Here is a 22,682-nt window from a genome sequence, read left to right on the forward strand (position 1 = left end):
AAAATAGCTCAATTTTGGGGCCTGTCTCTTACAGGTGAGCGTCAGTATACGAAGCCACAAAAAGATGAAAGCTGGGCCAACTGCTTTCTTTAACCACGAACGAGCAGAATCAAAGCTGCTCCGAACCACATCAACGACTTTCCCGAGCAATCCCAATTTAATGGAGCAGAGCGACAGAAATGGAAGAACGGCTCGCTCAGTGTCACATTCTTCAGAAATGAGCAGATTGGTTCTTTAATTATATAAGGTGGGCAGGCACTCCATAGAGCCGACTATTTGTATGAAAGCAATTTAAAAAAAAGTCTATTTTCCATAATATGTCCCCTTTAAATAAAACAAAAATAAAAGCCGATCGTCCCTGTCGCATCCATACCAGAGCGTCACCATCCTTACCTTCAATCCTGTCTTTTCGTCATCGCTACCATTATTAGTCGACGAGGGTGTCTCGTCCCCCAGCCGCGACACGAGGACAAAGTCCTCACTGTTAAGAGTGGACACGGAGTCTGACGACACGCTAATCTTCCCCACCAAGCCCTTGTCATCCATGGCAGCCGCTCTTACGCTCTGCCACTCTGCTCATGAATGGAAGACGCGAAGAGGAGGACGAGGAAGAAGCGGTGGGAGATGATGTGCAAAAATCACCTGGGAAAGGAAAAAAAAAAAAGGTGATATAATAATAATTGGAAAAAAAAAAAGAAGCAGGAGATAATCATGAGATGATAAAATCAATGAGCAGCGTCTGGAATGAATTCTTTTTTCTGGCAAGTTGAACAACTTTATTCTACTTTATTTGGCGTCATCTTTTCATTTGAATTTGCAGGTCCGAAAATGCTACGACACAACTGAAGTAAAACGGGGCAAAACATCTCGTGCGGTCCCAATGTCGACGCAAATGTGTCAAAATACGAGTATAAAGACCAGTTACGTCACAAGTGGAAAAAGTTCTCCTGCTTACTGAAAGAGGGCATCGTGGACTCATGAGGACACGTTCATCTTTTCGTTACGTGGCCACCACTGTTCAGCTATTCGTGGCTGCCAGCTGAGCCCTGCGTGCGCCTCACAAGGGAGTCTGAGAGTAGCGTAATCAGCCTTGAAACACAGAAGCCTGTCCACTCGCAACTGAGAAATACACTCAGATAAGAAACGGATAATGGCGACCAAAAATAAGTGACGCAGTCAGAGCAGCACTCAAGCAGCACAAAGGCCTGCCCGTGCCTGCGTGGGTTTTCACCGGGTATTTCAGTTTCCTCCTCCATTCCGAAAACATGCATGGCAGGTTGATTGGACACTCTGAATTGTGATTGTGAGTGAGGACGGTTGTTTGTCTTTGTGTGCCGTGCACTTGGCTGGCAACCAGTCCAGGGTGAACACCACCCAATGCCCAAAATGTCTGCGATAGGCTCCAGCGCACCCGCGGCCCTCGTGAGAAAAAGCAGCTGGAGAGATGGATGTTTAAAATCATGCAGAATTATGAGTTACTTGTGTTTGTTAAAGAATACACATTAAGAGAATCCTGAAACAAGAAATTTTATATTAAATTGCAATCGCAATTTAAAGGGGAGAAATCAGATTATTCGTCTAAATTGTTTAACCTTAATCCCAGACCAGCACAGTTTGACTCACTATGTGACCTAGTGCACTATTGACAGCCCCATAGAGAGAATTATCACATGAATTTTCCTAAAACTTGAAAAAACAAACACCCCCACACCAAATTAACACCCACTCAGAAAAGGAAGAAATCAAAGACGCATCAGCAGTGACCTCGAAAAGCATGCAATCATCCATCGCACCCGGCCCACTACCATTAATCCATGGGAGCAAAACAAACAGGAAGGCCATGTGGATGCATGCATTGGATTTGATAAAACGTCACGCCTAGTTAGCACACATTATACCGCTAGCCTACACATTAATTGGCTTTCCGGCGTCCACTTAATCCGGACACAAGCAAACCCGCTACCCTTATATTGACGCACGCCAACACTCCCATGGCCTGACATATATTCCAAACTCAAACTCCTTTCACATTAAGCGTCTATTTGGATTCATTTCGAATTGATGCGACTCTGAACTTCTAGTTAGCGTCAACCTGACTGGGTTAGCCGTCACAGCGACACGAGCGACTGTCCATTTAAATAGCGGCCAACGATGCTGACTGCAATCCAATCTGTTAGCCAAAGCACTCCGAAAAAGTGCACTTGGAGTCCCACGCGAAGGTGTTGGAGATTTTACATTGTCGTGAATGCAGGCAGGGAGGAGGAAAAGCCTCAAACAGGCCACTAGAGCACAGCCTGCTGTCAAGCTAGCCTGCTACCTTCACACTTTACACTGACTCAATCCAAATGGAGAAGCAGTCAACATTCATATAAGCGCTTCAGCGCGTTCAACTTACCTTTAAATGACCGCGGCTATATGTTGTCAAATGACGTTTGGCGCAACATTGTCGTACGCCACTTTCGTCACAAGCCAAACAGCATCAGTGCGAGCTGTAAACACAAGCCCCGAGCAACCCGCTGTCATCGCCATTGCGCATGCGCGTGTTTCGGCCTCTAGCGCGGCCCTGCTTGGTGATGCGCGCTCTCTCACTCTCGAACGCGCATGCGCCACGCACACACAAGCACTCGATTACTGTGGATTAAAAAAAAAAAACATTCGACACCCTGTTTAAATACCACGATAAGAAAATTAAACCAAGATAAATCTTTCAAAGCTTTTGACATGATTAATGCGACTCAAGGCTGGACTGGCCAGCTGTCTTAAAGGGCAGATGCCCGGTGGGCCAGTGTTCTGCCAAAATGTCCAACTGACCTAACTAACCAGACTAATTTGATAGCCGGATATAAACAAAATGACTGCAAATTAATACAAATATACAAATATGAATGAATTATGCAATTACATTAAGTATTTTGCAAGATTTCTTTCTGCTATACCCAACATGCCTTACCAAAAATGTTATGATTTTTAAATTTGTTTCATTTCCATAACTTCAAGTTTGGAATTGTAAAATGAAAAAATAACAATAACAACAAACATGGAAGTTTACAGTTTCTTTATTGGTGGCATGCATCCGGTCTTATCTCACAGGGCAACACAGAAGCACTTTGTTGCTGAACATCACTGTGATATGCAAGAAAAGACAAGAAAACACGCACACCCACACTCGTAATAGTCAGCTGCTCATGCGATGTCCAGAGAAATGAATCAGTTAAAAGTCATTCTTCATCACCACATGGACTTTGTGTGTCCAAGCATTAACATATGCTAAAAGGGAAACCTTTCACAAAGAGACATTTCCAAGGAAATAAATGGAATACATAACTGTATTATTTCAATGAGGGGACACGTGACACTACGCTGTCTCGAAAGGATTTTCATTTTCTTCCTTCTGAAACATAACACAAATGTCCCACTGACTCCAACTTTCAACCAAATCTGATCGGGTCACGAGCCTAGAAATCCATCCAAAGATGGCGCCAGGCCATATACAACGATGGGTGTGTTACCATCTCTTCAATAGTTTCAATCAAACAACAGATTTGCAAATAAGCGTCTAATACAGACATGAGTTCTAGGAAAACGTCAGTTCATCAGTTTATGTTTCACATTTAACAAACAGGCTTCCCCCATATAATATCAAGAGTAAAGAAACAAAACAAATAACCGAATTACAACAACCAATAAGAAGAATCAGTGTGAATGCGCAAACAAGTAGCATGCTGCAAAAAAAAACAAAAAACCTTTGCGCTTGATGTGGCCACACAGTGGGCATGTGCAGAACTCGTACAGCGGGTTACGTGCACGTGTGCGTGTGCACGTGTGTGCGTGTTGTATCACAACTACATTGATACTTTGCCATCACAAGAGGCACATGACTGTATAATGCATGCATGAATATTAATGAATGCAGGATGATGCCGAGGGCGGTTGAAGCAAAGTGCACACACTGCAATTTAAAGGAAACGATAAGAAGTCAGTATTTACTCTTTGTAGTCATGTTTTACATACAGTAAGATAAAAAAAAAAAATATTCCGAATAATGCTGGGAGAAAAAAACAACTATCATAAAAATATAGCATTTCCTCAAATAGTGGCCTCTCGCCAGATAGACGCCAATTGTGTTGTTTTATTTCAAGCGCTTAAAGCAAATTGTTAAAATAAATATTAAAGTTAAAAGTTGGTCAGCATTTCAACAATGACCTGAAAAAAAATACATAACAATCCGCACCTTGTAGAAAATAGTTTCAGTACCATCCTGAAGGCCAAAATGACAATACAGAAGCGCAAAAAATGAATCTGATTAAGACTTTCACGCATCACATTTGGGATCGGAACACACTTTGAGAATTACTCACCTCTGCCTCCATTTGAGGAAACACTTGCACAAAATATTCGTCGTCATGACGATAACAGCATAGCAACAATTCTTTACTGGGAAAACCTCAAGCCAAGCTTGATAACGTGGAGAAAAAAAATGATCTCACAGATTGGACTTTAAAAGTGTTGTCAACAAATGCGGCGCAACAGTGGCTCACAGAGCTCAACTTCATCGACATAGAAAAACGTACAAAATTTGCATTCATTTCATGAGACGTTCTCATATTTACGAACAAAATATGACTACGATATGCATATATGGAATCGGACCGTTACAGCATCTTACTGACAAAAGCAGGTCAGCTGACCGGCAAATATTTAAGACGCCGTGAGCGCTATTAAATCGAACATAGTGATTGCAGTCCTGATACAAAATACTCGGGACTCGGACAAACAACTTCACAGAAGTTAGCGGAGCACAAAATGCACAAACATAACGACGAGAAAACACACGGATCCATGCGGGGTTAAGGTTCCAGCGTCATCGTGCTTTTGCATTGCAGAACTTGAGCTTTGATTTGGACTTAGATTTGGATTGCGGACCATATATGGCCCGCGGGTCTTATAGCCCCTCCCCCCCAGTTTTAATATCATATTCAAGGATGTCAACGTTTAATTTGGTTGATACTCATTTGATAACATGTACCTGCAGCAATGCTGAAGCGTGCAAAAAAAGTCATGATGAGCTCTCATGACCGCACCGTCGGCCATTCATTGGTGGCTCCAAGTTCAAAGCATCACATGACGCACAAACATCACCACCGAGTCTTGTTTTGAGAAATAGCATAGACAAGACGTTTGTTGTCCACTGCTGCCGGGGATAACATCCCAAAGCTAACCGCCGAATGCATTGCGTCATGTTTGCTTGATAATACCGAGCCAGATGATCACAATGCATCGACATTTTCCTGCAAGTGGATAACCGCACGATAATGCACTAACTTCAATATTTCAAACAAGGACGCCAAATTGGTTCCAAATAAACAATTGCCATTTTGTCCTTGTTCATGTGGGAGGGAGCCGCTTCATTTTCCTTGCCTACATAGATGGTTCCGGGTCATTTTAACATGGGCCAAGAATATCCTCAAAATTGTCCGTATCAAATTATCAACTACAGATCTTCTCGAAATGCACAAATATACGCCTGTCTGACAATTCTAAATGAATGAATAATCGAAAAAGTTGTCAAGGGAACGTGTATTTTTCCAAGTACTTGTTTTTGCATGATTATTTTTAATATCCTGTTCACAGTCTTGAGCCCCCAAAAATTACCTGTCGAAGACCATTGATAATTCTGGGACTATTGAAGGTGATCTAATCTAAAAAGACAGATATGAAAACTTTGGGGATACAATATTTTTCCAAGGCACAACCAATACAAAAAGTATGAACAATAATTTAAAATTCAAAGCACACACAAAAAAAAAATGACATTTATAAATTAGCCGTACTCGCATGACCGATGGGTGCTGCTGTGTTAAACCACAACAGAATTAATTGTGCGTAAATTATATCATTGGATGTCAATATGCGCGTGAAGGGTGATGATGTTGTGATTTGAAATATCTCTTAGCTTCCACTCAGCAGCATCTCCGCTCCAGGCGTTTCGGGACAAGCGCGCGGGGAGGAGTCGCTGCCTGGTCGGGGCGTTCCCGTCCGCAGGACCAGCTTGCCGACGCCCAGACCTCCTGAGACCAAGCCTACAGGAGACAGCGACTTCCTGGGAGGAAGTTAGACAAAATGGAAAGGGAAGTAGAGATAAGATTAAAAAAGATTTTTTTTTTTTTTTTTTTTTAAAAACATCACCTTCCACCAGCAAGAGATCAGCATGGAAAGAACACGCAAACTCCGCTCAGGAAGGCCGGAGCCGGAATTGAACCGACGACCTCGGCTCTGTGAGACCATCATGCTAACCAGTTGGACACCGTGCCGCCCGACTGAATGTAGAATTAAGTTAAAAAAAAAAAAAATGTCTGCAGTTTGTTCCCAAATCACCTGAAGGCCATCTTCTTCAACAGGTAAGAGTCCATCTTGTCTTTTGAGGCGTCCTCAGCTTGGTGTTGCTCCTCAAGCGGAGACGACAGCAGCGGAGAGCAGGTCGGTGCAAGGACATGAGACGCATCCTCGGAATATGGCGTGGCCAGGTCCAAAGAATGCTGAAAGGCAAAAAAGACAATAAAGAAGTGCAATCGTACAACTAAATATCCATGTGAAATTTGACGATGTGATTTTTTTTCTTTTTTTTTTTTTTTTACAATTCTAATCTTCTTGAGTGCTTTTTCAAGCTCTACCTGCGAATTGATGTCCTGAGGCTCCGAGTCCTCCATGTCCAGAGCGCACAATTCGAGCTCAATATCTCGTTCAGGGCCTGGCTCACTCTCCTCACGATCCCGATCTTGGCTGAAGCTTGTTTGGTTGCTTTGCAGATCACATGCGATTTTCTCGCTCGACGAATTTCGACAAAGCGGCTCACTGAAAAACGCAAAAAAAAGCATAGCTGACAAAATGTGATGCAAATGATCAAAGTCACTGTTTTTTTTTTCCCCCAGTCAGTAAAGACGGTTGTGTCTCCATTATTTAAGAACCAACATAAACAAGCGATTAATTATGCTGTAAAATGTTAGTCGTACCTCTCGAGGAAACTGGAGTGGCTGGAAGAGTCCGATCCTCTTGAACTCCACCTGTACTCGCTACGGTCCAAGTGGCAGTTGTAGTCTGAAAAACACAACACAAATTAGTTCAAATGTCAAGGACCACAGTTAGGAGCAGACATATTTGGACAACCCATTTTATCGATTTTACATCATTTGAAGCAATTCAAGCAAAATGCAAGTGCACTACCTGACTGCAACCAGCAGAGGGCGTTAATCTCAAATAGTTGCCAGTCAGATAAATCCTCCAAAATTCAGCGTTGTTTGAATACGAAATAAAAATCACAATTAAAGCATTTGTGAGTGGATAAATTTAGTGGATGTAATAAATAAAAGATCCCAACAAGGCGTGGTTATGGAGTCGGCACATAAGGGACACACCGGGAATCAAAGCACCATCATCTCATTTGTGGGAGGCAGTAAAACTCAAATGGCGAGCCTGGTAAGAGAAAACAACACGCTATACTTAAAAAAAAAAATCTGAGCAACAGAAATGTCACTTAGCCAGTTCCTCCACTATCATATTAACTATATCTGAATTTCCACCATGTCCATTTCTAATCAATGTACCTATTGAAATTAGAAATTTGAGCTGCCGTGTCGCTGTTGAAGCAAAAATAATCATTGAAGCCGCAATGGGTCTGCTTTGGTCAAATTACATGAACAGGTTTTTTGTTTAACAGTGGTGCGACATCAGCGATAGCTTAGATTTTTGCCACTTGGAAGTGCAGTACGTGCATCATGGTAAAAAAAAAAGATGGATTCTACTGTTTAAGGCTTTTCGATGACCTCAAAGATGTGATCGCTCCAGTTCCTTAAAACTTTTGCTACCTTTAAAGTTGATGGGTGTGGTCCTGGCGCCACCCTGGCAAGCGGTGGCTTGGACAGGATCGCTGGTGTGGTAGCCCGAGCGGGACGCTCTGGATATGGCCCCCCACTTGGAGATGATGGGCCCCTCGCTGAAGGGAATGATGGGGTCCTCTTCTTTCAGTCGCCTGTAGTGATCTAACGAGTGCAGCCAGCGCTTTGTCGCGCCGCCGCTGCTAACACCTCCGCCGCTTCCACTGCTGCAGCCGTCCAACTCCTAAGTGAGAAACAGTCTAGAATTTATGAAAGGGATACATCGTTCTATGTCATTTGGAAAATAGTTTTGTGGAATTTGGTTAATTTCACGTTTGTATGTTCAAGATAATGGCAGACAGCTAAAGCTAGCTCATAACCGCCTCCCATTGCTGCTTGCACGTGAACATTATCCTATTTCTGAAGAAGAATTCCAAGACAGTAATGGATAGTTTCTTGAATTAAAACAAGGCAGTGAATATTCAGTTTTTGCGATAACTATTAGAAGATGATAGCATTTTTGGCTAGCTGAGAAATTGCGCACATTCCCTGTCTTCATTTGAGAACATTTCGTTTCCATTTTCTAAACTCACCGACTGCTCCATGGAGGAGTGACTCGCAGCTGGTGTGAGCGCCTCGGGTTCAAAGGAGCCGAGACAGGAGGCGACGGTGGAGCCGCAGGACCATGGCGAGTAGTGCGAAAAGCTCTCCTCGCCTCTCAAGCGGCATCCCATACATTGAGCTGCACTGCTCTCCACATGCTGCAACAGACACAAAATCAGGTTGGGATTGGCAACGAACCATTTTTTATACCGGTCGCAGTTAAAGCGACGGTTTAACTCATATTATTGGAAAAAAACATTAATATTCAAGTTTCTCTTGTATTAATATGCTAATTTAGTTCTGACCAATTAGCATAACAGCTAGCTAAACACAGCTAGCATATACACTTTAGCAAAAAAAATAAAAAATAAATAAGTCAAATATACGGTTATCATTTACACTAAAATGAGTCTTCTTAGATCATGTTACTTTCTTAAATTGCAAATGATGAATGCAACATTATTTTTGCAGTGTATATTTTCCAGGAGCCCACAAATCTGTAGCATATATGTTGAATAAAATATCTCGTCGCTAGTTGAGCGGGCCAATTCAACTTAAATGATGCATGTCTTGAAACGCTAACGTCAAATATGCTGATGGCTAACTTCAATTTTGCCGAGTCAACATGAATAGAAACAAGAGGTTATCATCGGAACACCAATTTAGAGCAAAATGAGATGCACATTGAAAATTACGGACAAATTTCACAAAACTTTAGTCAGCATAATTTGCCAAGTCACTGCTTGTTAAAATTCTCGAGTGATGCTTTTTCTCTCACACATGCACCCACGCTCCCCGCGGCTGAGTTATGATTCCATCGTCCACAGTTGCTAAGCAACTATCTCCCACTCGCATAGTATTAGACGCGGGCTTGGCGGAAGCTCTTTGAGCGGGGAATTCAATTAAGCATAAAAAGGTTAGCTCAACAAGTACCTCGGCTTCATGGAATGACTTGTAATTGCAGCCCATGCTGCCGCTCTCATTTTCTGCATACCTCAGGTCCGAAATCAATGTTGAAGATTGCTGACGGCTGCGAGGGCCTGCTGGTGCTGTGATGATGATGATGATGATGGTGGTGGTGGTGCGCCCACTGCTCCTGCTTACGTCGGAACAGGTCGTCGTAGACCAGAGGTACACGGCCGTACTCCTGAGAAAACCATGGATTAAGTTTAATAAAGCCTAGCTGTAGCAGTGCTGGTGCAATAAGACGATGAGAACACGTGAGTGGGGGAGGCCGAGACATATTTAGGTAGCTACAAGTAGGCGGATGGACTGCAAACGGAGGATTCGGGCTCCACGACTGGCAGTGAAGGGAGAGGTGACGACATATGTGGGCGTAGGAAAACAAACTCAAGGAAAAGAATGTTTTTGCAGTTTGAAACCAAAGAGTACAAAAAAAAAAAATGAAATCACATTTCGAGATGCTAGCCCATCCATTTAAAAAAAAAAAAAACTAAATTATAATTATTAAATATTGGGTAGGTATTGATACATTTACACCTACCCGGTGCAGCGCTGCACGGTGCTCGGACCCCGAGCAGAAGTTGCTGTCTAGCGAGTTGAATCTCTCCCTGAGTGGAGGCTGGTAGATGGAGGAATGCAGCACTTCCGGAGGCAACGAATTACTCCTGGCGTCGTCTCGGTGGTACAGCTGCAATGGAAATGAGCAAAAAAGGTGTTCAGAACCGTAGTTCAGCTGCACGTTTTCATGTCTTGAACAGAAAACTCAACCTGAGGCCTCCACACTCTTCTGCTGTCATAGAGAGGAGCATAAACGCCATGAGTCGAAGCCAGAGGTCCGTACTGAGGCTGCCCTGGGTGGGGGTGGAAGACGGCGGGTCCCATGCGGTCTCTCGGCGGATATGCCGTGGGAGAAGACGAGGGCGTTTGATGGGGTATTTGAGGCGGCGGCAGAGAAGATTCTGCGACGTTGGAAGATCTGAGGAAGCGAGCCATGCAGGGTTTGTGTGGAGGATGGAGAGTAGATGAGTAGTAGGAACCTGCTAGGAGACGAGCAGAGAAATATATTGGACTTTCCTGTCAAAATATTATCGTTTGGATTAAGAATTTAGCGTATTTCCTCAAATAGTGTTTCACACTCGAATTGATGCAGTAAATCTTGGATTTATCATCGGCCTTGCCAGAAAATATATAAGCACTTGTCTAGTCGCCTAAAAAAAAAAAAAAAAAAAAAACGTTTGCGAACCAAAACAGCAGCACCCAGCTTAAGCTTTGAATTACTCACACGGTAATCAAGGTCAACTTTGATATATCGTGAGGATATTTCAAGGTTGATTTATTTGCGGTCCTGCTCTATTGCAGATTTTCCTGTCCTCTTTTTAGTTTCATAAAGAGCCTCTATTTGAGGAAATAGCGGACTTGAACAGAACTCACAGTTGGGCTGGTAGTGGGCCGTGTCGTAGGCAGATTGTTGCTCCTGGTAGAACAGCTCCGAGGCCCGAGCAGGATGAGGCGCTCGGATCACGAGTCGACCACCGTGTTTGGACACCGGCCCCCCGCCGTCGTCGGTCAAAGGAGATGACGCTGCAGAGTGGCTGACGGGAGTTTTGGGTGGAGACACGGGCTTCCTCAAGGAGAAAAGCAGCAAGAACAACTAATTGAAACGTTGAATTTGTGACAAATATAGCGTCATATCGCTTAGAAAGGTGCATCTCCACATTTGCAAAATCATAAAAAAAAGTTCATTTAGTTCAATTCAAATGAAATTCCTGGTGAATTTTTTGCTTTTGTTCATGCACTTTTGGAAGGAATACAGTATGAGCAAAAGTTTGTCATATTAGAGCAGGTGTGAGCAAACTACGGCCCGGGGGCCACATGCGGCCCGCCGAACTTGGAAAAAAATTAAATGAATGAACCCTGTTCATGTTTTATCTTCAAAATACTGTGGTTTTTAAAAAGCATATCGATTGTTGCAATTCTTTTGTTCACTTTCATTTAAAATTAAATGTATTTTTTTTTTCTCCAATGAGGTGAGGTTACCAAAACAAATTTTAGAACCCATTGTGGCCTGCCAATCAAAAAGTTTGCCCACCCTCGTATATTTACAATTTTCGAAACGATGCTTACTGTTCAGCTGAGCTCAGGAATGTCAGCCCGTTGGAGCTACTCGCCCCAGCGGATTCGCCGGACACGACTCTTGCAACGCCCTCCATGGGGTCGGCGCCTCTGCAGACGAGTTGTGGGTGTGGCCCACCTTCCGTCAGCGTGTCCTCGGCAACGCCTGCGGCCCCGTCAGTGTGGTTGCTAGCCTCCATGGTGAAGGTTTTTCCACCGGAGGGAGGGAATGCACGGCTAGCACTTCCGCTCTTTTTGTTCCTCAGACGAAATCTGTAAAAAAAAAAAAAAAGAATTATAGTTCACAAGCATTCTGCTGTTTTCTGATTTAGCGCCAAGTTCGGAAGTCGCTGGCAGCACTTTGGCGATCGCAAAGCTACCCATCATGAGACTCAGACACAGGAGATATGCGAGTTCACTTGCAGGCCGGATTTGATTCCTTAACTCCTTCGCAAAATAGACTCAATTTGGTTAATTGGCATCCCGTGAGAACCAGAGAGACACACTCAAGACAGAAATTCGAAACCGGCCTGACCCAAAACAATTGCTACCTCTGCTGTGCACACAAGATTGAAAATCATCATTTTGATGATGGAAAGAAGTAAAAAAAAAAAAAAAAAATGTTACAAAGTGTCATTTACTCACTTTTCCAGTTCATCCTGTGTGTGCGCAAAAGTGCAGTTACTCCCTCTCGGACAACCTCCCTGATGACGAAGATCTCTGCACATGCTGGTCTTATACTTGCTGTTCACCTGAGGCTGCACACGCCACAAACAAGCGAACATTTCATTCAACTTTGAAGCGCTCAAAGACTGAAATCTGCATGTCGGAATCTGATGTGACCACCTGTGGGGTCTCGTGGTTCTTCTTGCTGAAATTTTGGATGAATTCTACCAGGCCATGAACCACCAACTTGACCGCCAACATCACATTTTCCAGCTCCTCCCAGGTGGGCGCTGCATCATCTGCGCATGCGGAGAAATGATCATTTTGCAAGACTAGAACTTTTTTCTTTCTTGACATTTTATTACCATCGCAGGCTATGGCAAAGCATTTGTCCCTCGAGAACAATGAGTCATGGATGACGTCTACCGAGATTCTTTTGTGAGCGCCGTTATTGTGTGGCCACGTGAGGCCTCTTCAGATATCTCAACTCAAACTCAGATCAACAAAAGGGTGTGTCCCTTTCTCAAAATCTGCCCGGAGTAATCATCATGAGAGCCCATCACACAAATCTATCTTCAAAAATATGTATCCCGTACCGGCATTGTGGTCGATGTTGGCCAGCAGCTCCAGGTGAGCTCTGAGGCCGGTGAGGTTGGCTGGATCTCCCGTCCTCTGCAGGACGATGGTCAGCTCTTGGACGCTCTTTGCAAACGACTCTGGAGACTGCAACTACACATTTGGGTCTCGGGTGAAAAAAGGCGGGCCGTGCTCGGCCCGACACGATGACGCTCGCGAATGCCACCTTGTCGATGATGGACTGCATGTGTGACTTGTGGACCAGGTCGCCGTACAACAGAGACGACCACTGCTCGGGCGAAATGCGGAGGCCGGCTTCCATGGCGATGTGCACAATTTGGGCGTCGTGTTCTCTCCGAAGCGCCTCGTACGTGCGGAATTCCTCCTTCAGCTGCATCAACGACGAGTCTTCATCCCGCTTGGTCACCTGGAGATTAAATCCATTTGAGTACGACGCAAATGTTCACGTGACATATTAAAACATATCGAAATAAAATCGGAAAAGAGAAGAAGATAGAAGTATGATATGTTATCATAGTTGCTTTGCGTGTCAACACTTTAAGTTTACCTTTTAAATTCATAAAAACACCCTCATATGGAGTGTTTAGATCTGGCGTGAGCAAACTACGGTTCGGGGGCCACATGCGGCCCGTTAAACGTTTTAATCCGGCCCGCTGAACTTGAAAAAAATTAAATGACTAAAGACAAATATTTTGTTGTCATGCTTTCGTTCTTTTTCATTTCAAATTTCCAAAACACTCCATCCATCTGCTCCTGGTTCGGCCCCACTGTCAAATTTTAGAATCCATTTTGGCCCACCAATCAAAAAGTTTGCCCACCCCTGGTTTAGATATTAATATTACAGTGGTTAACATCTTTCTACATGATAGATCAGAGTTTTCAAAGGTTACTTATAAAAAAAAAAAGCATGAAGCATTATTTGGCGGTGTGATCAATCTTCAGACATGTCAACTCAAATTCAGATCAAGAAAAGGGAGTGTCCCTTTCTCAGAATCTGCCCTATGAGTAATCATCACTAGATTACATCACACCAATCATCTTAGCTCAGCAAGAAAAAATGTCGTCATCCTTTCACATCGCTTCACTTTGGCCTACTTCTGTATTCTGTCCTAAATATAGAATGCTGTTACATCACCAGGAAATAGTTGGCATTCGTGCCCTGCCAGCGATGTGCATCATCAGGTAACAGGCACAGAAATAAATGCGCGTGTCCACAGGGGGGCTGCGTATTAGTTACTCAAATTTGACTTTTGTATCCACAGGAGGTGCTCAGTTTCGGATGTTTCAAGGCGACGGCGGGCGCGTTATCAAACACACATTAATGTCGCCCGTTGCGTTGCCTAATTAACTTCAGATGCGTCCGTTTTATACTCAACACCAGGAGTGTCAAACTCATTTTAGTTCAGGGTTAAAATGGTTTGTTGAGTTGAGCAAAAGGGAAGGATGAGCTCATTTGGAAAACGTCTCCAAGGAACATGTGGAATTTCACCAGATATCCTGAGTGGCTTTGAATATTAAAATAAAATATTAAAAATATTAATTTATATATTATAATATATAATATAATGTATTTTTTTTGTTCTTTAAAAAAAACAAGGAATTACCTCGTAGGATAACAATCCTGTCAATGCTTTTGAGCACATTCAGGATTTTACTCTTGACTTGTTTTAAATATTAAGGTTTTGAGCGCTTCTTTCTTACATAAAGTTCAACAAATTAAACCTCAGACTGACTGCCGTGAAGTGCCTGATAATATTTAACCCACAAATGCTCATCATATGAAACTTTAAACCTTTGTTCAGTTGTTGCATCAAATTTTTCCTTTCTTCGCAGACCTTTCAAAAAAGCTGCCCGGTACCTTGAAGCAGGAGGCCCTGTAGAGGAGCTGCACCACATGGCCAATGCTGGTTTTGGAAGCCTGAGGGAAGCGACCCTCCAACTTCTGCACGACAAACAACACCAGCACCTTTCTGGACAGTGCTGAACCGTCCTCCAGCGCCAACAGCACAAGCTTCAAGGCATCCTCCTGCATGGCTGATCGGGGAGAATGATTTACTGACAACTAGTTGAGTAAATGTTGGACACGTAACAGATTCTATTCTGTGGATGTCAACAGACATTCACACTCACTCTGATGTCATGATGAGGTTAAAGAAAGAGTTGTTATTAATATTAACTCAGTCACTACCAGCCGAGTAAAAAAAAAGAAACCTACGGATATTTGACGTCTTAAGCCGTCAATGGCAGTAAATGAGTTCTGCAGTGAAACCCTATCTATAAATCTTCAGAAATTAGAAATGTATTTCAACATGAAAAGAATTGCAAGAGTAAAATAAATGAAACATACTGTTCATGTTTATGTGTGTGAGTGCAGCGGCGTGAGCCGTGGCTGACAGCAGCTCCTGCATACGTTTTTGTAATACTGTTTGAAAAGGCGTCGTACACTCACCGGGCCCCAGAAATTGGCATCCTCGCGCCCTCACCGCAGCCCAGAGATTGGCGGACAGCTGCTGGGGGTTTTGGTGCTGCAGGATGAGCTCGGTGACCGTTCGCTCGCCCAGCGACCGGCCAGCACGCACGGCCCGCACTCGGCCTTCCTCCTCCACCAGCTGGCAGTTGACCAGCGTCACCAGCTTCCTCTGCATGGGGCGACTGAGTGCGCTCGGACTCTGCGGCGCCACACCTGCACGAGGCGGATACATTGCGGTGATCGTCGAGACGTGTGGTCATTCTTTGTACGCCCGCTATCTGAATTGCAAAGAATTGAGGCGCGAGATGAACCCGTCCAATTTCTATACTGTACAATCCGCCAGCAGGCAGATGTGGCATCTCTAAAGTTGATTTTTACAGCGGACATTAATGAAAAAATGCTGACCTAAAAGAATTATATCACGGGAGATAGGCTCCCAGTCTTGCTGTAAATAGTGAAAAAACGCGGGTTATTGGTGCCTTCACAAAAGAAAAAAGGATTTCCGCTAACAACACAGGCTAAACTTAACTCCTCTCCAACATACAAAGATGTCTCTCAACTGAGACAAATCACTTCAACATATTTTCTTGACATTATTGTGTGGATTCATTTTGAAAGCATCTATCTGCAATTATTTTTTTCCCCGTCGTTTGCTTTGAACACCAGAAACTGTCATTTATGAAGCGATATTGTTACCTTTGGTGCCGCTAATTGGTTTGAGGTACAGGGCCATCTCTTCCACGCACACTCTGCAGGCCTCGTAGTGTCCAACATCTGTCGCGCTGCTCAGGCTGACTGGCTGCACGTCTGGAACCTTAAAAGACACACTTGATGTCCGACTGTCCGTTAACTTTCTGGAGCGCTTATTATCATGAGTTGCAGATGAGCTGGACGCAATCCCACGGCCGGTTGGCAGCCAATCGCAGGACACGCAGAGACACAGAATTATTCCAACTCACAGCTTAGGACGACTCAGAGCAGCGGTGGCAGGAAAATGTTTGGGCCAAAGTGCCGCATTGTGGGTTTTTTTTTTTCCCAGTGTTTTAAATAACTCAGGACAGCTTTTGTTTGAATTTTAATATTTGCAACTTTTTCACATTTCTGGATACCCTTTTAGCCCAGTGAGTCATAGTCAATACATTAAAAAGTATAATAAAACTATAAAAACATTTTCAATAAAAAGAAAAGTAAAAGTCTCGCCTACTTTTAAATTCTACTTTTTACATTTTTTAAAGGCTTTTACACCAATTTGATCCACATCAATAACCAAATGGGAGAAACAAATTTGTAAATGACGCAGTGCCACGGTGTTAGCACAAAAGCCTCACCGGTTACGGGTTCAAATCCGGCTTTCCCGTGTGGAGTTTGCATGTTCACCAAAAACATGCGTGTTCGATTCAATGAAGACATTAACTAGTCCTTAGCTTGTTATACGTTTCAACTCACACGTAAACCTAATGAGGAGAAGCGCAATAGAAAGTGGATGAACGGATAACAGGACTCCTGATTATGTTCATGATCCACATCAAAAAGAGGAAACCCATATCACCAGGCGAAAACTCACTAAGCCGCCTCAAAAAAATCATGTTACAATACCTTCCATTCCCACATTGTTTCATTTCATTTTACCTGAGCTCCGACCAGCTGCAGCAGGGCACAGTTGACGGGCAGCAGGTCGATATCCGTGCTGATGGGCGTCTGGTCGAAGGGGCAGGCTTTGCGGTGCAGCTTGTGCAGGCAGGTGCGGCACACCGTGTGCGAGCAGCCCAGACTGACGGGCTGCTGGACGTTGCCGTTGAAGTCGTTGTAGCAAATGGGACAGGACAGGAAGTCCGTCCACTGGGCGGCCTGCACTGGCATCCCGGCTCCGTGGCGGAGGTGGCGTCGGGCTCAGGGGGAATACATCTCAATGAGCTGCGGCAGGCCAACGCTGGAAAAGACTTGAGGGACAAGACATGCTGCTGTTAGTGCAAACCAGCCTTTCAAAAGTCCACGGACAGATAAGGGGAACTTGCGAACAACACAGAAAGAATATTGTATATGAAAGGCTTAAAAGAGAAACTAATCTTTCAAAGAGGAACAAGACGGTGCCGTTCCCCCTCTGCATCGAAGGCGTGTGTGTGGAGAGGGTCCACACGTTCAAGTTCCTGGGAGTTCAGATCTCCGACGACCTTTCTTGGACTCACAACACCACAGCAGTGGTAAAGAAGGTCCGCCAGCGTCTGCACTTTCTGAGAGTCCTCAGGAAATTCAACCTGGACAGGAAGCTGCTGCTAGCCTTCTACCACTCGTCCATCGAGAGCCTGCTGACGTACTGTGTCTCCACCTGGTACAGCGGCTGCACTGAGGCGGACAGAGTGAGGCTCCAGAGGACAGTCAAAACAGCGCAAAGGATTATTGGCTGCCCTCTCCCCTCACTGTCGGACATCTACACCGCCCGGTGCCTCAGAAGGGCTCTCAACATCGTCAAAGACAATACCCACCCAAACTCACACCTGTTCGACCTGATGCCCTCTGGCAGGCGCTACAGATGCATCAAATCGAGGACCAATAGACTGAGAAACAGTTTCTTTCCGAGAGCCATCTCCATTCTGAACTCTCACACACACACGAGAACACCCTTACCTTGCAGAACAGCATTGTGATGTGTTTTTATATACACTATTCAGTCCTAAATTCCATTGCACTCTCTTATTTATTTATCTAATTTATATATTTGTCTGTATTATTGTTGTATTGCACTGGAGAGGGGAGCCCTCTAATCTCGTTGCACACTTGGGTACAATGACAATAAAGGGATTTCTAATTCTAATTCTAATTTCTAAATGATCTGTAACAAAGGCCACCAATGTCTTTGATGTTTTAATCGTTGGCATTTTTTTTTTTTACATGAAGTCAAAAAGAAAATAAGTTACACCTAATTTAGATGATGGCGCACTTTACCCTTTAAAAAATGTCTTTGTATTTGCTGTAAGTGTTTCCAAAAATGTATTTTTTTATTCAATTGATTTTTTTCCTATTCTTATCTTAAACACTGTTGTGTCCTGTGTGCGACTGTGACACCCAAAATGCCACCTGTGGGGATTCTCAAGGGTTAGGTTCAGCAACAGGGGGATCTTTTTTTTTTCATCGTAGCTATAAATTACGTATGGTAAAATCCGTATTCAGCAAGCTTTTATGGGTCAAACTTAAAAACAAAACGCGAAAAAAATCTCAAAAACTTGATGTGATGGAAAGGCAAAGACCTTTGTTCAATTAGTGTCCAAAATATGTTTAAACACACAGTAAGCCATCTCTGATTCAAATTTAATCGTTAATTATTATTGTCTGCCATCTAGATAACTTGTGGCAAAATCGCGCTTTAAAACTCAATCTTGCTACGACGATAAACAGCTAAGATTTTTTTTTTTTTTTTAATCATTGTGCGTGTAGTGAGCAGTTGTCGTTGCATCGTGGGCCACTTTGGACCGGACCGCCGTGGGACTCACAGATGGGGGGGGGGAATCAGTATCGTCACATAGAGCAAATTTCAAGGCAAATTTGTGTATTTTTATTTATTTTATTTTTTTTATGTTTAATGTTAGTTCAAGGCGAAGCCAACTCCACTTTACGCACCTTCCGAGCGCTCCGTTGCACCTGGACAGCCTCGAGACGTGTTCCCCCCTGATGTTTCCTTCAGTGTGGCGCCCAAATTTAACCGCCATAACTGCACCAGAGCTTCCCCTTAAAAAAACAGCACCGTCCAAGGAAGAGTTGGGTCACGCTCACTCTCGAGTGGCGCAACGAGCCCCGGGTGCGAATTTTAGGAGTAGGACCGGTGCGCGGGGGCGTGGTGGTGCAAAGCCACTGGTGGGGAACATAACACCACAGCCACCTGTTCCTGCTTTGAACAACTGTTATATCCTGTTTTTGTGTCTCAGCTTACACACTTCCCTCATAGCACAATCACTATTGTCCACATTTACACTCGGAAATTGGAAATGAGTACTGTACTAAAGTTGATTTTTCAGGAATCTATGCTTGATATTTTTTTTTCTTGGTTGACATTATATTTTTGACTTCCTACTTTTGAGCACACATCTAATTGTCATAAATGGGCGGTTTAGAAACTTTTGGGATAAAAACGTGAACTGGACATTAAGTGAGGCATTTTTCCTCTGATTTAGACTGCAGGCATTATTCCAACACAGTGATTTTACTTGGCCCTGATTAATGATTAAATGTTTGGACCTTTCCCTCCGTCCTGGTTAATTTGCAAGCCCGCCGGAAGAAATTTAACATTGACATGAGACATTAACGCATGCGTCCAAAGTGTTTTTCATAATTTTTCAACGCATATCTGTGGTGTTTCCGCACGGACATTTGTTGCTGACGGACACACTCTTCCCGAAAAGGAGAAAAATATGAGTTGATGTATGCCTGCAAGCGAGTTTGGAGACTTGAACATGAGAATTTCACACTCAGGATTGTGATCGCCGTGACGACAAGCCCGCGACTGATTTGGCGGGAGCTCGACAGCTGCTATTAGAAAAAAAAACAACGACATATGAGCTTTTTTGCGTGTTTTAAAGGCAATTAACACAGAAAAAAAATAAAATCTTAATCACAAAATATACTTGTCATGATTTTACGAGCGTCTTCCACTAAAGTGTCATGGCTGCGTGCGTGTTAAAGCCTTCTCGGCTAATTTAGCTTAGCATAGCTAGCCGCTTGTGTCAATTTAGTTTAGTGGCGTGATTACTGCTCGAAATGTGAACAAAAAAAATAAATAAGGAATCCGAGCGGAACAACCACAACTGGATCGTTTGTTCTTTTTTTTTTGTTCATAAGTTGTCGCATCCAAAGTATTTTATGGAATAAGATTCGTTTGTGACAGCCCTACCTAAGTTCAATTATTATGCAATTACAGTCAAGATTCTCTCTAAATATTTTAAAGTGTTTAAATGTTATGTAACAAATTTATATGGAATGATAAGCGCAGATGCAATTTGAAAATCTGCACAGACGGGTAGACTCAAGGTGGACTCAGGGTGTCATATTTGCTTTTTGATCATTAATCATTTCATATTCTACACTCAAGGGCGCCACCGCCGTTATCTTTATGACCCACTTCCTCCTACCACGAAGCTTTCAGAGACATAGAGCCCATCCGATTTAGGTTTAGTGCAAACCTTCACACACTGCAACATCCGTAAGGAACAAGCCCAAATTTTGCTGAGGGTGCTTTGGGGGCTGCGGGCCAACCAGAGTATTCTTGGACTTGGGGACTTTTACGCCCGGGATACGCTTAAATGTTTCTTTGACATCAAGACAGCTGCCCTAAAGTCCGTTTTGGAGGTATTTACAACTCCGGGCACCTGTTGCTTCATACATTTGACTCCCTTTCAACATCTTCTCCCCCACCACAGATTTTCTTACACAAATGCCGAAATGTTTTGGTTGACGTCATGTCGTCGCCGTATTATTTGTTAGTTTTTAAATGCTCAGACAAGATTTTATCTTGTTTTAAATCAATTGGGGGAAGACATCTCGTGGATTCACTAAGATGGGGAAGGATTGAAGGACATGGAAAAAGAAAATGCCTCGAGAAAAAAAGAGAGAAATTGTCTAGTTGAGCTAAGATTTTTATATAGTGTCCTGCATGTCCTTCTTAAAACAAATTAAAAAAAAAAAAGAATTGTGTGTTTGTGATAGGAACACTGACTTTAAAGCGGCAAATGCACTTTCTCTAAATTTCCTTTGACTAAGCTGACTCCTTTTTTTAAAAAAATAAAATATATTAACATACATCCAGTATGACAATGTATATTTTTTATATTTGTGCACTATGACTGCATGGCGACCGATGTTTTCCTGTTTGTTTCTCATGTCGTCTAAAAAGTTGGGAATTCCTTCATCACAGCCCGAGAATCCTGTTTAGTGTTTGGATGAGCGGCGCATGAAGCCAAACAACATCCACGCACCACCTGCCTCCTCCTCCTCGTCTTTATCCTTTCAGCACCAGTTGCAGACGTTTAGCGCTGAGCTGGCAGCCAACTCATTTCGCACTAAACAAACGCAGCGCAATCAAAACAAGTTGAGGGCAAGTCAAGTTGAAAGAGATGCGAAAAAGCACATCTGGAGAAATCACTTACCTCACGCACACCTGCACAGCCCTGACGTGCTCACGTTCGTCCATCAAGATGGTAAAATAAAAATCAAAAGACTGATGAAAAAGAGGCCTGGAGATGATTCTTGATGCAGCAACCGCACTTGAGTTCAGGTGGTTCTCGGAGGCGCGGATGGTGGCGTACGGCGGCGCCGCTGATGGAGCCTCGTCAGCCGGCCGCGGTGCCTCGCAGGCGGCCTCGCATGGCGCAAGGCGCGGTCCTATCGCGCACCGTTGAACGTCAAAGCAAAAACGGCTGCGTGAGCCACAGAGGAGCGCCTGGGCACTATTTTCATGGGGCGAGCGAGCACAAAAAAAAAGAAAAAAAGAAAAGATGCAAGCCGGAACAAGCCGCTTTTTTTAGGCGTGGGCTGCTTGCTTTTAAAGGAACAGGACGGGAATATTTCTTGATAATGTTTACTAGATTCTATGTGCGTGTGCGTGTGGCGCAACAGTGAGACGCGCCTATACAAGTTCACCAGAGCACTTTTACTCATTGAAACGCTTGGAATATACAGTTTTGCATCTTCAATAAAGAATTACAGATTTCTTTTCAAATTAAAATATGATACTCACTGAGAAATGACAATTTCTAGAAAAGTAATATTTGAATTAATTCCAGAAGAAATAGTATTTAGAAAATGTATCAGAATAAAAAGTACATGTATATGCAATGCAAGTAATTATTAAAGCGATAGTTTACAAATGGTGGAATTTTCGCGAGTAAAAAGTTCCTATTTTATTTATAACGATTTTGATAAGTTGATTATTTTTCATGTACAATTAACACTTCTGAAATTGCATTTTACCACTTGCTGTCTCAGTGTCTCCTGGAAATTAAATCACGTTTGGAGTGCTCAGGTAACAGCCATTCACGGCTCACCTAACTTTCACAAGCGGAGAAAATAAAAACATAGTTCTGTATCCCATTTTGAATTTTTTTTGTGACTCACTATACATTAAAACTTAACTCACCAGTTACAATTTTTTTTCATTTTTTTGGTATGCAGTCAATAAATATATGTATCAATGTATAATACGTTCTAATACAAAATAATTAAATTAATAATTAAGTGTTAATGTATATGGCCGTGCACACATCAACCGCATATCAGTTTTATTTTTATTATTACTCTCGGAAAGAAAACAATGAATACCCTACGCTGCTTGTTATGTTTTTATTTCCATTTGTTCTCATTTTGCGAAAGTGTAAACGTTCGCGTTCTCAGTCCACCTGCTATGCGATTAAACT

At 43.2% G+C, this 22,682-nt stretch overlaps 2 protein-coding genes across 8 annotated transcripts in view; both read right to left on the reverse strand.

Annotated features, from left to right (window-relative positions):
* rabgap1 (RAB GTPase activating protein 1) overlaps window positions 1-2,542 on the reverse strand; it is a 46,649-nt gene extending 44,107 nt beyond the window's left edge. For 2 of the 4 annotated variants that reach the window (XM_088281440.1, XM_088281439.1), the window contains exons 1-2: window positions 2,396-2,542; window positions 394-642 (exon numbers count right to left, since the gene is read on the reverse strand). In XM_088281440.1, coding sequence (XP_088137566.1) covers window positions 394-546 — 153 coding nt within the window. In that variant the 5' untranslated portion in view covers window positions 547-642; window positions 2,396-2,542. The remainder of the gene's footprint in view (window positions 1-393; window positions 643-2,395) is intronic. The other 2 variants (XM_088281442.1, XM_088281441.1) reach the window with 2 other exon arrangements.
* Window positions 2,543-4,317: 1,775 nt separating this feature from the next.
* rc3h2 (ring finger and CCCH-type domains 2) lies at window positions 4,318-21,744 on the reverse strand. Of its 4 annotated transcripts, none has more exons than XM_088281669.1 (20): window positions 21,417-21,744; window positions 16,912-17,222; window positions 15,979-16,096; window positions 15,262-15,495; window positions 14,671-14,846; window positions 13,018-13,218; window positions 12,812-12,944; window positions 12,396-12,514; window positions 12,195-12,307; window positions 11,562-11,822; window positions 10,869-11,062; window positions 10,206-10,474; window positions 9,979-10,125; window positions 9,469-9,621; window positions 8,465-8,632; window positions 7,863-8,115; window positions 7,011-7,095; window positions 6,672-6,852; window positions 6,376-6,536; window positions 4,318-6,100 (listed from the first exon to the last, which is right to left on the reverse strand). In XM_088281669.1, the coding sequence occupies exons 2-20, from the start codon at window positions 17,140-17,142 to the stop codon at window positions 5,950-5,952; spliced, it is 3,348 nt and encodes a 1,115-aa protein (XP_088137795.1). In that variant the 5' UTR covers window positions 17,143-17,222; window positions 21,417-21,744; the 3' UTR covers window positions 4,318-5,949. The 4 variants fall into 4 exon arrangements, with proteins under 4 accessions (XP_088137795.1, XP_088137796.1, XP_088137792.1 ...); XM_088281670.1 differs by having other exon boundaries at window positions 4,318-6,096; window positions 10,206-10,477; XM_088281666.1 differs by having other exon boundaries at window positions 10,206-10,477.
* Window positions 21,745-22,682: the final 938 nt, after the last annotated feature.

Source organism: Idiotropiscis lumnitzeri, chromosome 18 (assembly GCF_059441095.1).
Source record: "Idiotropiscis lumnitzeri isolate Australia: NSW breed Sydney's pygmy pipehorse chromosome 18, RoL_Ilum_1.0, whole genome shotgun sequence".
Classification (NCBI taxonomy): domain Eukaryota; kingdom Metazoa; phylum Chordata; class Actinopteri; order Syngnathiformes; family Syngnathidae; genus Idiotropiscis; species Idiotropiscis lumnitzeri.

Bases quoted from the DNA above. Each gene is read 5' to 3' on its own strand.
- rc3h2 (XM_088281666.1), bottom strand. From the start codon at position 17,142: ATGCCAGTGCAGGCCGCCCAGTGGACGGACTTCCTGTCCTGTCCCATT. The intron at 6,853-7,010 runs GTACGACTAACA...TGCGTTTTTCAG, and splicing joins CACTCCAGTTTCCTCGAGAG to TGAGCCGCTTTGTCGAAATT. The intron at 6,101-6,375 runs GTGATTTGGGAA...ACTTCCTCCCAG, and splicing joins TTGAAGAAGATGGCCTTCAG to GAAGTCGCTGTCTCCTGTAG.